Here is a 16714-nt window from a genome sequence, read left to right as displayed (position 1 = left end):
ATGTTTATTGTGCTGTTAATTTACAAAGGAAGCCGAAAGGAGCGGTAACTACAATTTTAAAAGATATATCACGTGGCCATCGAGCAATATAAACGATATGACTTTAAAGTTTGTAGAGACAAAACTGGCATTAAGTGTTAACATTAAAACTAATATCTTGACCATTTCATATGTAAAATAACAGGTTAACTTAACTAAATGTCAAATTATACACGTTTCGATTTCAATTTAATGACATTACAGTTAAAAACATTAAAAAAATAATGTGTCGGAAACTAAAACTAGGATTCACATAAAAACTCTGTAAAATATTTCATACTAAAAGTTATTTAAGACGTCTCTGGGAAAGTATTTCACGCATGTTGGTAAGTTGATCCCGGGGCCACACGTGCTCTCTCGCACGCTATGAATGGCAGGGAAGGGACGGGAAGGGCGGGAAGCGACGCGAGGGACGAGAAGGCTTTTTTCAGGCAGTACCATCCGACCCGCGGGCGGAGACGCGTGTGTCGGGCTCAAAGCTCTATCAAAAACCGTTTATAATATTCAAATCTGTGATCGTGTCAGCAAGGTTAGCCATAATTAATACGATATAATAAATTTAAAAATAGCAAAGTTTATCTATTTTTAAAAAATATATTCATCCAAAATATCTTAATGTATGCTTTTAAGATATTTTAAGTTTCAAACGACCAAAATAGACTTGAGAATTAATTTGCTAATTTCCGTGAACTTTGATACTAATTAATAGTGTGTAAACATATTCATATTATTAGAAAGACATTAAATAAACGACTTTAATCGGCAGGGCCTGTCATAATGTCGTCGGATCCCGCGCCTCTGTCTAAGACTGCTAAATACAAGAAGATAACTAAGCCTCTACTAGAAAGAAAACGTCGGGCACGCATTAATCGATGTCTCGATGAATTGAAGGATTTAATGGTCGGCGCCTTGGAGGTGAGTTTTTGTCCCCGCATTTTTTACTTCTCCGTACGCGCCGTGACTTACACATTCATCCCATTCCATATCGAGATTTATTAAAACTAAAAACTACGTAATAACAAACCTTGTAAATTAATTAATTCAAATGTCGTTCACATTTTTAAATGTTATTTTTAGTAGGAATTAAATTACTGATTCGACCATCAAAGTGCAATCCATCTTAATTCATTCGCGCGCCATTTATGTTTATCCGGGACCGGTTATTATCTTTTTATTTGTTAACCGAGCACTTATTAAACGCGATCTGAACCGTAGCGAAACATGAATATAAAAATAAACGCCCTTTAATAAACAGAAGCTAACTAGTACTGTTATATTAATATGACGATTAACTCCCGTAACGCGCGACTCGATGTGCACCTGCGTTTTATATTGACCACTTTATTTTTGTTCCCAGATCGATGACGACAACTTAAGCAAGTTGGAAAAGGCAGATATCCTTGAGTTAACTGTTAATCATCTCACGAAGTTGCATAGACCTAAGGATCCGGTTTTGGAGGCGAAGAAATTTCAAGCCGGGTTTGGTCAATGTGCGGCTGAAGCTTGCAGATTTATAATGTCCGTGCCGGATTTAGACTCAAAAGTGAGTCAAAATTTAGTTGGACACCTATCTAGATTGATAACTGCTCAGCCGCTGACAATTCAAGTACCAGAGAGGCCGACATTTTCTCCTCCGATATCACCTTCTTCAGTTGCTTCAGACAGACATCACTATTACAGCGACCACGAGAGATCTTCATCCGATGCCGAAGATTCAGTGTATTCAGCCGACAGCGCACCCAAACAGTGGTCATTTGTGAGATCGAATAATAATAAACAAAACGTTTCTATTACCGGTCTCTTAACTACAGTCGACAAACTGGTTTCGCATCATAGCTCCGAACAGGGATCAATAAATGGCCACCGAAATGGAACTTACTTCAATAAAGTACCGGCTGAGGCGAAAGACGTAATATTACAAAAAATCAGACAACACATCATGGACAAGCGGGGAAATGAAAACATTGCCAACGTCGATGTCAGTGCGAATTCGGAACTGCCTCTTGAACCCAGATACACGCGAGATGAAGCTTACAGAAACGACATTGCGTATCATTATCCTACGCCAAATTACCCGGGCAGTAACGACACTTTGGATCTGAGGAAAGTTCGTTCACCAATCAAATCATCAGTCATGACACATTCTCCGAGGAATCAAATTGAATATAGGAGCCCGAATAAAGAACCAGTTGCAGTAGAAAAAAAACCTGAGGCAAGCGTCAATGTACCAGAATATTGTGAATTGCCAATGGATTACAGCAACTTGCCACCTAAAAAGAAAAGGAAATTAATCGAATATCAAGAGTACAAAAAACAAGAAGAAGCAAGGCGACAGCTCGATGCTTTTTATGCAGAGAAAAAAGATCGACGAGATGGACCACCAGTGGACCTTGAAATGGACGCAAACAAATGGCGCCCATGGTAATACTGTTTATGTCACAAAACAATTAGGCAACCAGCAATCATTAATACTGCGTAGTAAAATACATTTGAGTGTTCCTTAGAAGGGATTAGGACCGTAGTGCCTTTAATACTCGGATTTAAAAAAAACAATGCTCATAATAATAAATAATTACGCAATTGAACTGCCACTTCATTGTTGTGATACTAATTCTTCCACGATAAAGCTTTAATTCGTTGTAACTTGTTATATTATTAGGTTAAGTATTATATTACAGAGATGTGCCTTATTTAAGCGTTTAAGTTAAGAATAATTTTAATTTGAAAATATATGTAAATGTGCCATGTGTTTGATCTCCATGTCTTCCTGATATTTGAAAACATAATATGGTTAATCATTCTGTTTTATCTGTATGTTATTAAGTTTTGAATTGCTTTCGAAACATTTGTACGGAATTAATCGATTGTGTGATTTTTATTACCTTTATCGTATATTAAATATGAATACAAAAGTTATACATTACATGATTTTATTTTTAATTATTCCCTTATCATTTCTGTTTTAATGCATCTTTACAATATTAAAAATAAGACTTACTAAATAAATATTACATAGTTGCCTGGCTGATTATTTTTATTATTGCTACATTAAAAAACTATAATTATTAATAAATGAAAAAAATATTAATTTAAATATTCATTGAAAATTTTATTCCTTTATTACAAAATACAATATTGCAAATTGAACCTATAATAACAGCTAATGACTAAGTAATTATTACTTTTGCGGCAAAAACAGTGCTTGTAATATCTACAACAAAGTTATTGCACTAAGCTTTTTTTATATTTATTTCATACCGACAAATCTATCGTAAAAGAGTATTTATTATAATCTAGTGAGATTTTTTTAGGACATGAATAAAGTTTTTTCAAAAATAAGCGTTATTAATTTTTTAGAGAAGTATTAGTAATTTCGAGTAATATAACATTAATAAAGTTTTTTTTGCCTGGTTAAGTTTACATTCGATAAAAAAGTTTAGTACAACTAGTGACATCTCTTAAATAGAAATATAGTTGACTAAAAATTAAGTCAAATAGTTCAGAAAATTAACGCTAGATGACATAATACGTAAAGCTACCTAGCGCCATCTATACTTAAGCTAAGTGATTTAAAATACTTCGACATTTTAGTAACAGCGCCATCTTTAGTTATTTTTTAAAAACACAAAGCTAAACTACAGTTGTTTATGATAGCTCTGCTATTCATCGCTAGAGAAACAAGATAATAATAAAACTTAAAATAACAAATATTACTTTTTTTACATACAATTACTAAATGATATTTTTAAGTAATACAAAGCAATCATGTTTTTCATTTTAATCTCAAATTAATATTTTTTTAAAGATTTGAGACATATTTATTTATAACAGATTTATTTGATACATAAAGTTTTTTTAAAGCACAATTAATTTCAAAAGCTGCTTGTCGCATGCTTTTCAACGCTAGATGGCGCTGTACAGCTTGTAACTAATCACAACAATATCGTACTCTCGTAGTAATGTATATTGTAGTGGGGCGTAGCGACCTCACATAACTCCATTCATTCAATGACATGCTTGCACGCTGGCTAGACGGTGACAATATAATTCTCGAGCCACTGCACAGATAAAAAAAATGCGTTGCGCGCGATTTATAACGAACACATACGAAATTTAAAAAACGATTTGACAGTTTCTTTTGACAAATATTTTCTTGAATCGAATTAATCGGAATTGTGATGTTTTGGTGATAAGTGGAGTGTTTATTATTGAAATGTTGTTGTGACGGGCGATGCTTGTGGGGGAGCAGTCGCCGGCACCACGGGTGGTGGCCGGCTTGCGGAAGCTTCGACCTGAATTGACGCCAGGACCTGTACCTACGCCTGCAGATCCAAATCTCAGGATATCGGGTAAGATTTTATTAAACATAGCTTCTTAATATTTATTATTAAATATTGAACTAGGCCATAAAAGTGCATTGACCTTTAGAATTCATAATAATAATTAACTAATTCCTGCAATACTATTGTTGTTTTAGTTTCTATTGTACGTTACAAAATCTAAATTACGTAGTTCTAGTTTGCAATAATTTTATCGAATAGGTATTTGAGGGTAGAAATTCATTGTTATCAAATATTTCTTAAACATTATCATTCAACAGTAAAATTGAGTACCTATACAGAAAATAAATCAACAAATGTCTTCGCAATTGTATCAATAGTCAAATAATATTCAGTGTAAAATTACATTGAAAGCAATTTATTAATGAATTAAAACTAAGTATTCTTGTTGTAATTTATTTACGTACACAGTTACATTGAGAACTTACGCAAGTATATACAAATAAAAATTAAAAATGGTTACTGTAAAAATACGTACTCAACCACGTGGAATAATGGCAATAATCGCTGATTAGTATCTCGGTGCGAATTATATGAATATAGCTTGATTTATATTTTTTTACTAAGATGAGTACCGAAACCAATCGTGTATCCTTTAAAGGAAACATCTGTCGTCAGTGGAGCGGAAAGCGAAGGGAATGAGTTAACATCTGGTACACACCACGACCATTGTTTAATTTAACTGTTCATATCGTTCAGTATATTTATATTAATACGTATCAATGTCCGATTCGTGTTGTTTAAAATTATAAGAGAAACTGATTATTATTCATAAGATTTGATTACAACTTATGTATAAATATTTTAAAGTATCCGAAATTTTATGATACTATGATGAATTTAATTTCAAATGAATGTTCTCATTGTTTTTATTAAGACTTATTATAGTATTTACTTAAAAGTAACTGAAAAATACCACAATTCTAAAGATATGTAATTAATTCATGATGAACTAACTTTTAAATATCTGTATATACATACATACATATATGTAGGTATTTGAATAATCTAAAACTTAAATTTTTAAAAGTAATATTGTTTTCGTATTAACATATATAAAGAATAAAAATACGAAATTGTATGGTTTAATTATACAAATGTATACAATAAATAAATTGCACTTATATTTTACATATCATTAGTATATCAAGAGCAATAAACACATCCTTGCTTTTGTTCAAAGTTACTTAATTAAGTAGTTTGGTTACTTATTAACATATTTCTAAGTCCCTCGAATATAATTACACTTAGAAGTCGTGTTTATTTCAAATCCGTTTGTGAATAGTTTCCAACAAACAATATTGTACTGATAAATATACCAAAAATACATTCGAAATAAACTGTAATCAATAAAATGCCTTTTGATCCCCGATGGCTGCGAAAAACAACTAACCGATTATAATTTTATATGATGCAGGCATTTTATAGGCCTTAAATGTTCTATTTACTTGAAGAACCATAGTCAAGATAGATCTGCATCTAGGGTTGGCAGGTAAGGCTTTTTTGATTGCGTGTCCGGCCAAAATAAACGGTGTCCCGGCTTTTGTTAGACTTTATACATTTTATTTATTTATTTCGCAAACGGGATACGTTTAATTTTAATTATTTTTCATAAGAATTTAACAAGATTTATGTTAATAATCAGAAAAGCTTGATTTTACATACAATGTACCTATTAATACTGAGACATAAAATCTTCAATAATGTACGATGTCCGGCTTTTTTACACAAATGTTCAGGCCAACTAGTTGGTCTATCCGGCTATTAGGTTTAGCGGCCTGGCAACCCTACCTGTATCTACCTTATTTATCGTTACCGTTGATACAAAAGGTCGTATGTGTTGTATCTATACTCATATTATAAATGCGAAAGTAACTCTGTCTGTCTTTCTATCTTTTAGTGTTTCACGGCCAAGCCACTGAACCAAATTTGATTAAATTGGTATGAAGCTAGCTTGAATTCCAAGATAAGAATTGCTTGAACATGGCTTATACTTAAACCTATGACCAATCCCTGTAACACGCGATGAAAATCTATATACCATGTTATATATAACAGTGGAACATAACTGATTTCTTTCTTTTGTTTATATTGCGAATATCTATCGTACTTTTCTCCTTTGCGGTTTCCATGGTAACCAATAATATATTTATATATATAAGTTACTATGGAAACAATTAAGCATTACTTATAGACAATTCAAATCATTTAAAAACATACACTAGAACGACTTTCTTAAAATATGAACTGAGTTTAGTTTTGTTTATAGAGGTACAATTTATATTTTCACGAATATAATATTTACTATAAAATATACTTTATTCGACTAGGCTCATAAAAAAAGCTTGTTATGTCACAGTATTTAATAAAATGTAAAGTTACCACAAAGTAGGTTATAACGAGAAGAATCAGCAAGAAACTTATTGAAGTAATTACTCTTATCCACAATTTTAATTGCAGTCTATGTTAATAAAGTACCTAGTTAAATTTAAATTTATCCTAATTGAAACACACTGAACATGATTCCTACTCATAAACTACACTAACAATTTTTTTTTGTTTGCTAAATAGAACTAGATTTTGTATTTTATAATATAAAAATTTAAACATGCAAATTCTTATTTTAGTCTAATTTTTAATAATGAATATGGTCGAACTTGTACTGAGCGAACACTAGTATAAAGATATATATATATATGTATACCATAACTGGTATCAATATAACAAATAAAATCTTAGACGCCCATTGACTCATTTGAATCGCTATCAGCTAAAATGTTTACAATGTTATCTACCGACTGTATAATTGTTATGTATTATTTATATGGTCGTGTAACAAATTATAGAAATGGTTAGGGAGCTGACCGGATTATTAATAAAGATATTTGTATACTGGCTACCCGCCTCGACGTCACTCGGGTATAATAAGTTCTATATACAAGTTATAGGTTGCAAAACAAACATAAAATGATTTTTTATGCTTTTTTCAACTAGGAAAGTTGAAATTTTCAGCTTTACTCTACTATACTATGCATTTTATTATAAACATATAAACTTTCCTCTTGAATCATTATGTTTATTGGTGAAAACCGCATTAGAATCCGTTGAGTAGTTTAAAAGAGCCTAAGCATACAGACGGCGAGAAGTGACTTTGTTTCATACTATGTAGAGATTACAGATTTCAAAGGTGCTATAGATCATGAAATCTGATTTTTTTTAATGTGTTTATTTAACACATTTAATTGCTTAAACAGGGAAATCCTGTGAATAACCTCCAATGTTTATCGACTGTGCGGAATGTCACAAGGTTTACGTAAGATTGTGGATTTTTTAAGTTTTGTTCCCATATAATAATATACTAACAAATATATTGTTACATATGTACGTATACCGTATGGGTACGGGTACCTTTTTTTGTATCGTAACATTTTCCGTATGAATAAATTGCGCCGCATAGCCGGGCGGGTCGCCAGTATTTTATAAGTAGGAATCACGCCATCGATTTTTTTTTTATTAGCATAGATATTAGTATCGCGTGTTATTTAAATAAATCGAATGTTTTATCGATGTAGCTCATGCTTTACTGACGACGAAAATAAAATCAATACTTGCGTGCCGATGGCATGCTTCGAATTTCAACTAAACCGTTCAAGGCCTAAGTAGGTTAAATAGTGACATTTGCTTTGTCACTCGTTGACTTAGTTGTCATATTAGTTACATAATAATATTTGTGTCGGTACCTAATATAATACTAATTTGTGTCTGAGCTTGTGATGAGAACAAATGTATTTATTTGCTTAAATTGTTCCATTGTCTGTTCGAAGGTGAAAATTAATTCTTATTGAAATTGAACTAGAATTGTTCAATTAAACTCTTAATATTTATCGCACTTTTATTTTTTTATAATTGGTTGTGAATTCGCAAATGGATTATCTGATGGACGATTGTCACCACTCATTAGACAGTGGCACTTATTGGCACTTACATCGCCTATTTGCCATTTACCTTGGGAACTAAGAAGTCAATGTGAGCCTGTAATTACACTAGCATACTCAAACTGAAATACAAAAATTAAAAGAAGCGCTATGTAGCAGTCTGCTGTCTTCTCTTCTTTTCTGTTGAATATGCCATTCAGCCATTCTAACGCGTTAAATGAAAATAAATAGCGTATTTTAAATATTGATTTTTCAAAATTATTACGACTTAATGTCATTAAAAATGTAGATACCTATTTAAATTGCTTAGTAATTGAAATATCAAAATTGTTTCGCGTGACTAATGAGTAAAGGGTGGGATCATAAATGAGTTGCTGAAAATTGATCGAATATATATATTTTAAAAGGCTATAATTTTCATGCCTTGAGGCATCTTCTATAACAGCCGGTTAAAGATTTAAGCAGCGAAGATTCTCTTTCAGAACTCATTATAGCGCTGATTATTTTGCCAATATCACAGACGATCAGAAACAACTTACTATAACTTGTTAATTTGAATAATAGATTGATGACGTCACGAAGCAAAAATACGTGTCCATTGTCGATGATCGCACACTTAGGTGCTAGTGAGAAACAAATGCAACTGTAGACTGTAGAGTGTAGAGATACAATCGTGACTTCGACCTTTTTACTCATGTAGGTACTCCTGACGGTAATTAATGATAGAGTAGGTGTGTTATCTGTAATTAAACTAAAAAAAAACCCTTTGTCTTTGTCTACAGGTGTCCTCAGACAGTATTACAATGATGACGATGAGTCATGGGCGTGGGTGCGGGCCGCAGTTCGTGGAGGCTGCCTGCTTGCCTGGCGAGATGGCACCCTTCCCCGTCGGCCAGCAGCCAGGCTGCCGCTCAGGCACTTGCATCTGCGCGCCGCAGCGACCCTACCGAATGCCTTTCAGCTGTCGCGATTGCGGGACGACGCCTCTGTTGCCACTTTCCAGGTAAATTGGGAAATTACTTATTTTGTTTGGTATATTCGAATTGTAAAATCTAATCTTTAAAAAAAAATGGTTGCGCTAATAAAAATAACTACAACTTTAATGGATATATATCATAAAAATTAAGAATAAACCGTTTAATATCTCAATATTGTGTCAGCAGATTTAGGCAAACCATATTTTATGGAAATCGGTTCAAGACTTTCTTAGAACGTATAATCATTACGACTGTGGTTTTGTTACCGCTAGCTTACTGACACACTTCTCGAAAATATCAATTAAAATTATTTAACACAGATTATAATCTTTATCAAAAGCAATAACATTTAATATGTTTCGTTAAATTTTTGAACGAAATCTGTTAATAAGAACATTCTTGATTTGACATTACCAAACTCTTCAAGATTTTTATCTTTTTTTGCACATTACGCATATACGCAACTCGTAAACTATCATCAATATATATATATATTCTGGCTTTTATTTGTGCCAAGAGGGCACAGATTATTTCGCCAATGTCAGGTGCGATTTTATTATTATTCAATAATATAATTTCTAACAAATTAATTATAATTGAAGTTGAAGTATCGAAAAATCATTTGTCAGCGAGCGTCTACGCCGCGAAAGTAACTTTGCAAAATTACAAGACAGTCGGACCTTTAGCTTATTAGACCTCGGGATGAGTCAGTCAATATAATTTCACTTCTATATACATACTTATATATACCGACATTATGAAATGGTTCATTTATTTGTTTATAAGGGAAACAAATGATATTATTACATTAAATATGATAGGAAACATTTATAAAACTTAACCAAAGAATATAAAAAGAAAATATATGCAAGCATAAGTGTAAAAATTAACAAATAATATAAAATATATAGACAATATAAGATTAAAATAAATTAATTAATTTACAAAAATTACGATATATTAAACTAAATAAAAATGAAGTAAACCACAACAATCTTTTCTTAAATTAAATTAATTAAGACAGAGATGAGACATGTCAACTAGACTATCTCTACTAATTTTAACTATCTCTGTCTGTCTGCCTGTTTTTCTTTCACCAAACCACTGAACCGTAATGGATATTGACGAAATTTGGTATGAACCAGCCAACCCCTAAAATGCAAGCAAAGCCGCGGGCGACATCTAGTAATTTGTTTACAGTTTGTTGTACTGCTAAATTGCTTATTAGTAGATTATTTTTGATTCTGTTTTTTTTTAACATGATACCTTTGTTTACGTTTAGATTATTCGCAATTGTAAGTTTTATATACGTGCATGTCAGACGACACGTATTTTATAAGAATAACATAAAGTGACTCATTACGTAATAACACATGCTTACAACACGGTTAATTGAATCATTTTCTTGATCGACTTCCGTCAATTTTAAACGACATGTCTGAGCAGTTTTGAATTCATCGATATATGCAGACATTTGCAATATTAAACGTGTGTATCCGTTTTAAAATTGATTTTTTATTTTTCTTGAAAGTTTTTCATTTCCCGTTAAATAATAACTATAAGAGGATAAAAAAATCATTCAATTGACTTTATTTATGTCATTTTGTAATCATATTTTCCTTCTTAAAGTCCTTTTAAATCGTCGTGATAGGTATAGGATTAACTTAAATGTAAAGCCACTGCCGTCTCGGAATGTAGATTCTACATTACATTGCGTTTTTTATGCCTATAGTCATTCATTCATTCATTACAAATAAACGTACCGCTGTCACCCGTTTAACATACAGCACAGAAAACGGTGTGAATGTTTTCTACAAAGAATACATTCGTAGTTCAACATCATAAAAAAACCTATCAATTTTATAAATGACGTCGTGTAAATTATGATAATTCGATATATATTTCAAAGAATTTCTCGGCAAGACGTAAAAGGTAACAGACGTTTTTTAAAATAATTATACCTTGCTATTTAAGTTGGTTAACGTTTAGTGTTGAGGAGGTCTTACTGACTGATTTCGGTCTCTACTGTAAAGCATTCTCAAGCGAATCTAGTCGACTGCTCAGGAGATATATCGTACAAGTGTGCGCATGCGCTGGTACACTCTGTATTTTCTCTCTTTCTAATCCAATCGTATAACAATCCATCATGACATTCAGAATATAGACACTATTTTATTGTCCAGTATTATCGCTTCGTTTAAAACTTTTTTATCGGTTCTGCTTTACAAAACAAATCCATCACAAGGATATCCATTCAAGTGATACCAGTAATAAAATACCGCTTTTGTGTATATTCGAGATTTTTTTGTGTATGTGTGTAAAATTTACAATAATGTGCGTAATGTTTGAGCTTTATGTAAACTACAATAAGGATATTAAATAATTATAATCAACGGTAGATTAGCGCTATTCCATGGTGTCTTCAAATGTTTCAACAAACATATATATTTTTACTTCGTAATGAAAATTGAAGATGATAACTAAGTAACACGTTGTGTATAATTATTTAAAAGACAAAATCGTCATATGTTTTTTATAGTAGTCACTTGTTAGCCACATGTGGCGACAAGTGAAGTGTAAATTATACTAGTTATAGAATACCTTATTTAAAGTCTCGGAACAAATGTCGTAATTAGATGAGTTTTCGAACATTTTTTTAAATGGCAATGTTATTTGCAATGGAACAAGTTTGTAGAGAGCTGTAAGTACATTATAAATACACGGTTGTTTGTAGAAACAGTATAATTATGGACATTGGCTTTAAAGTACTTTCATATGTATAAATAACTCATGTAGGTAAAAGCCCGCGAATATCTCGCAACGGGGCATTGCCCTCTTATTAATAATAATTAATACATATTCGTAATCCAATAGTATAAGAGTTAAGAATTGCACATAGTCATTTCTTTTATTTTAAACAAATAAATTTACCTAGTTTTTCATAAATCTATCCAAACCTATATGTCGAACTGTAACTAAGACGTACTCGAACTAGTAACCTCAACCATATTTATGGTCAATGTCGTGTCGTGTATATCAAAAGGCCGTAAATATTTACCAAATCCTATTTTCACAAACTGAGCCGACCGTAAATAAATAAAATAATGGCAATGAAATAGGCATAATAGCGTAGGATTCCTTTTAGTTAATCCTGAACTCTGTTCTTGGAGACTTTCTTAATAAGACTTGATGAATTCCAATCTTTGGTAAAGGCCAATTAATTTTGTCCACAGCACAATAAATAAATATATGTTTTAAAGTAATAATAATGGCTTTTGATGTTGTTATTAAGAAACAGTCAATTACATTGTAAAAAAATATATATATTTTATCTGAAGTGATATGTCTCTATTACGCAGGACCGCAAAGTAGAGAAAAAATATGGCAGTTAATTTAAAAGAAATTAGCTTTATAATATAATATAATCTGTTACAAAGCGATTTATTGGCTAAGTAAATACATTAAGTAATTATTTATCTGTGGTACAAGAATTCAGTCAATGTCAATTTGTCCTTGGAGCCACGTTTATGATTGCAATTATTGAGTAGGTATAATAAATACAGTACACGTGTTCTATAGTCATCCTAAGTTTATTTTACAATTAACCATAATCGTCTATGTATTGAAATATGTATATCAACACTGACAAGGTTAGCCTTGAAATCGTTAGTATGTATTAACATATTATGTGTAATATGTAATATTTAAGTGCCTCGTCGTTTTATTCAATGGATGTAAAGCTTATTAAGTAAATCCTGAAATTATATTCTGGCTATTCAAAGGCTATTGAGTTTTTCTGAAGATAAATTCTCAGAAACATCACGAGGTGTAGCTGTTGGCTGCGCCGTTCTCAATTGAAATAAATAAATAATCGTAATAATAAATCGTAAAAATTAATCGAAAAATAAGATTTTTATGCTCTGTTTTAGAAGTCGTCGATTCTGTCGAGGCAGAAGATATAGAGTTTTTCACAAATACCAATGTAGGGAATTTTATACACTCATCATTATTAGAAGCGGGATTATTTTTTCTGTCTTATTGTATACATAATCTTCTAAAGTGCGACGAGGATCACTGTTTTTAACGAGAAACATGCAGACATAATAAACCTTAAACTTTTGTTGTTTAGCTTGTAATGATGACGGACGCCGCGTTTTATTCATTCGTTCGTTTTTGTTACATTTAACATTGAAAGTGTCACGTTGCTCTGTCTACAATATCTTGCAAATAATTTATGAAAGTATTGTTATTGAACAATGACAGATGCATGTGACTGAAGTACACACTGTTGGGAGCCGATTCGTTATGCACGCAAGGAATTGAATAATTGCATTTGATTAACGAACACCGGTAGCCGGTTAATTGATAATCGTCTCGGCTTAATCTAATGTAATCGTAGTTGTTTCGAATCCGGTCTGAAATCGATTTTGTTCCTATCCGATTTTTAAATCGATTGATTTGGTTAAGTGAAAATTTTACGTAACTCTATTTTCATGTTTTAAATATTCTTTATTATCATTTTTATTTAATAATATGTCATACGACACTCAAAAAAGTTTAATATTTTTTCTGTAAATAATATGTGAACGTAGGTAAGTTTACACAATAGAATAGGAACGTCTTGCAAGACGTTCGGATCCCCTTCCAAACTCACCTTTCTCACGACTCGCTCGATTTAATAGACCTCAATAAAGCGCAATACCCGTAAATCATTGCTCCTTTGTATTTCGCGATCTTTTGATGGTACTATTTAACATAAAAAGGGCTAGAAAGCGAAGGTGTTGACACGTAAAGGAACACGTTATGACGAGAGGAAATCCCTGTTTCTCTACAATGGATAATAGTCTCGACTAGTTCCGTTCTTACGGTCCGTTTGGAATGGTTACCCTTTAAAATGTTTGCTATGAAACAGCTATTCGTATTCAAATTGCAATTTTCGTACTATTCAACTTGTTCGAACGATTGAGTCATAAATCTGCTGTTTTTATTATTGTCGATTATAATTCTGTATTTCTTTGTTGCAGGCTTGTAATGCGACGGAATACGCCCGTTGGGTGCGAGCGCTGTGCGTCGAAATACTCGGACAAACACCTCTACCACAAGTTAGATTTTTGGACGTGTTGCCAGCTGCCGACACGTGTATTAAGGAACCAAAGAAAATACCTATACATGAGACACCCGCATGTCCTCCCAGACCACCTCCGAGAGCTCGAAGAAGGCTGCTCACAGCCTCTGAGACTCAGTTACCTCGGAGAGACCACTCACCTGCCGCAACGGACGAGGGCATCGTCGTAGAAGACGACGACTATGATTCATCGTCCGATCGCAGCCTTGACCTATCTCTTTCCCTCGACGCTTTAAAGACCATTGATGTGGTGGACGCGTCAGTACGAAAAGCTGAAATTATCAAATGCGATAATTGCAATAAACTGAATGCGAGTCCGCCACAACATCACACATTACCGCGTGCGAGAACTACCGAAACTGAGCTAGGTCGACATAGGTATCTAAAGCGCTGGGAGGGCACTACAGGCGGAGCTGAGAGAGGCAGATTTGCAATGGAAGCGGCAAGAAGAAAAACTGCTTCACTTGAGAATCGTGCGAGATCGTGTTCCCCGAACTCTCACGAAGTGGCGACACAATATGTTCCTGTACGGGAAAGGCGTGCATTATTTGAATCGCTGTCCCAAAGCGGTGGAAGCTTAGCACGGAGCAGTGAGCAGTTAGCTCGTCCCGTGCCAGTGGCGGAAACGACGCCGAGGCGCGCGGCATCACTACACGACCTCCAAGCGCCTCCGACGAGGTCAGTGAGCGATTTGCGGCAGTTCTTTGAGGCGGTTGCGCGAGGTGCGGGACAATGCTCTGGCCTCCAGAGGCTCAGCGCGCCGACGAATCCTATAGGCGTATTCGCATCGCTCACTTGTGCCTGACCGATATTTTGTAAATATTGTAAATAGCCTAGACTCACGGCGTAGACCGCCGACTGTCACTAAGTCGTTCGTTTTAAGACTGTTAAAAGTATTGTTATAAAGTACCTAATATAAATGAACTGTATTAACTATTATGATGTGTTTCTTTAACTCCTCCATATGCCAGCTACTTGAATTGTTATCATTGCTATAACGAGCAATGACCGAATACAGTCGGTAATTTTAATAGAAACTAATCATTTTTATTGCGTACTGCAGCCGTAACCAATTGTTTGCAACTAAAATAACTGATGCTCTTAATAAAGTTTTGACAATAATAGTTGCTTTAAATGTCACTCAGCGCGCCCCAAAGGTCGGCTCACGGGCTCGGGTCCTTCACACGATCCGACTTTGTGTTGTAAATGTTCCATTGCGAAACTTTAGTCGTACCATGGCTTTGAACGAAATTAAATATTAATTTAATATTCTTTGTATGTTCGGCCTTACGAAAATGACTTTCGTTGCGCCCACTTTGAAACTTCATAAGGAGAGATATCAGTTCAGGATAACGTCATTCTTTACCAACATTGCTATTCTTTGAAAAGGCTTGAGAGAAAGGCTTGATTTTATCTCAAGTAGTAACGTCATACGTAACATTCTGGCTAAGTAATTTTAACTACTAGAAATTCTATTAATATTTGTGTTGAAAAAAAAAAATTAAATATGACAATCTAGGCAATATAAGTACCGTTATTTTTTTTAAATATTCGTCATTATTTTTATCATAATTTTAATGATTAAAAACACAATTAACGCATTGTTTCCGGTAATGATATTACGAATACGCTTGGAATGATAAGAATTCTTAATGCGATAAGACTTGCTTCCGAAAATGAGATTAGGATCGTGTGACATATCCTGATAAGTAATGGTCGAAGTTGTTATGTATTACTAATTCTATAAATATGTTTACTTTCAACATGGTAACCATTGAAAGTCAGTCCACCTGACTGACATGTGACTTTTGTTTATACGCTGGTAATGCGCTTAACATTAGATTCCGATTAATCACTCTTAAATAATGTATTAAGAATTCCAATGTATGAAGGTATTAGGATGAGTTCTCACTCATCTTCATACCGGAAAACAGCGAAACGAATTATTGCGTTTTGGTGGTAAATTCACCACTGATCCATGAGTTGAGTCGCAAATAAAAAGTAAAAGCAAAAAGTTGAGCAGTAATATTAATGTAGAATTTACATATAACCCCTTTCGATTAGAACTCTTTTTATTATTATATTGCCTGGACAGTGGGCCACCTGGCGGTCACTACGGCCCAAAGACATTGCCATTGTAAGAAAGTTTAACTATGCCTTACATCGTAAATGCACCACTAACCTTGGGAACTTAGATTTTACATCACTCGTCCTTGTAGTCAAAACTCACCCTTCAAACATTAGGTATATCACACAACAAGCGTAACAAAAATAAAATTAATTAATTTGACACATTAC

The 16714-nt window shown here is 33.3% G+C and overlaps 2 protein-coding genes across 2 annotated transcripts; both read left to right on the top strand.

Moving 5' to 3' along the window:
* The first annotated feature begins 289 nt into the window (after positions 1-289).
* Positions 290-2957, top strand: LOC113400516 (uncharacterized). Its single transcript, XM_026640101.2, has 3 exons — positions 290-568; positions 806-954; positions 1397-2957. Exons 2-3 carry the CDS (start codon positions 817-819, stop codon positions 2462-2464), a joined length of 1206 nt encoding a protein of 401 aa, XP_026495886.2. The 5' UTR covers positions 290-568; positions 806-816; the 3' UTR covers positions 2465-2957.
* A 1069-nt stretch (positions 2958-4026) lies between these two features.
* LOC113400392 (uncharacterized) lies at positions 4027-15355 on the top strand. The gene is made up of 3 exons (XM_026639947.2): positions 4027-4388; positions 9097-9317; positions 14316-15355. The coding sequence occupies exons 1-3, from the start codon at positions 4271-4273 to the stop codon at positions 15219-15221; spliced, it is 1245 nt and encodes a 414-aa protein (XP_026495732.1). The 5' UTR covers positions 4027-4270; the 3' UTR covers positions 15222-15355.
* The last annotated feature ends 1359 nt before the right edge of the window (positions 15356-16714 follow it).

This window comes from Vanessa tameamea, chromosome 17 (genome assembly GCF_037043105.1).
Source record: "Vanessa tameamea isolate UH-Manoa-2023 chromosome 17, ilVanTame1 primary haplotype, whole genome shotgun sequence".
NCBI classification, from domain to species: domain Eukaryota; kingdom Metazoa; phylum Arthropoda; class Insecta; order Lepidoptera; family Nymphalidae; genus Vanessa; species Vanessa tameamea.
Note: the sequence above shows the minus strand (reverse complement) of the source record. Positions and strands in the feature narration are given on the sequence as shown.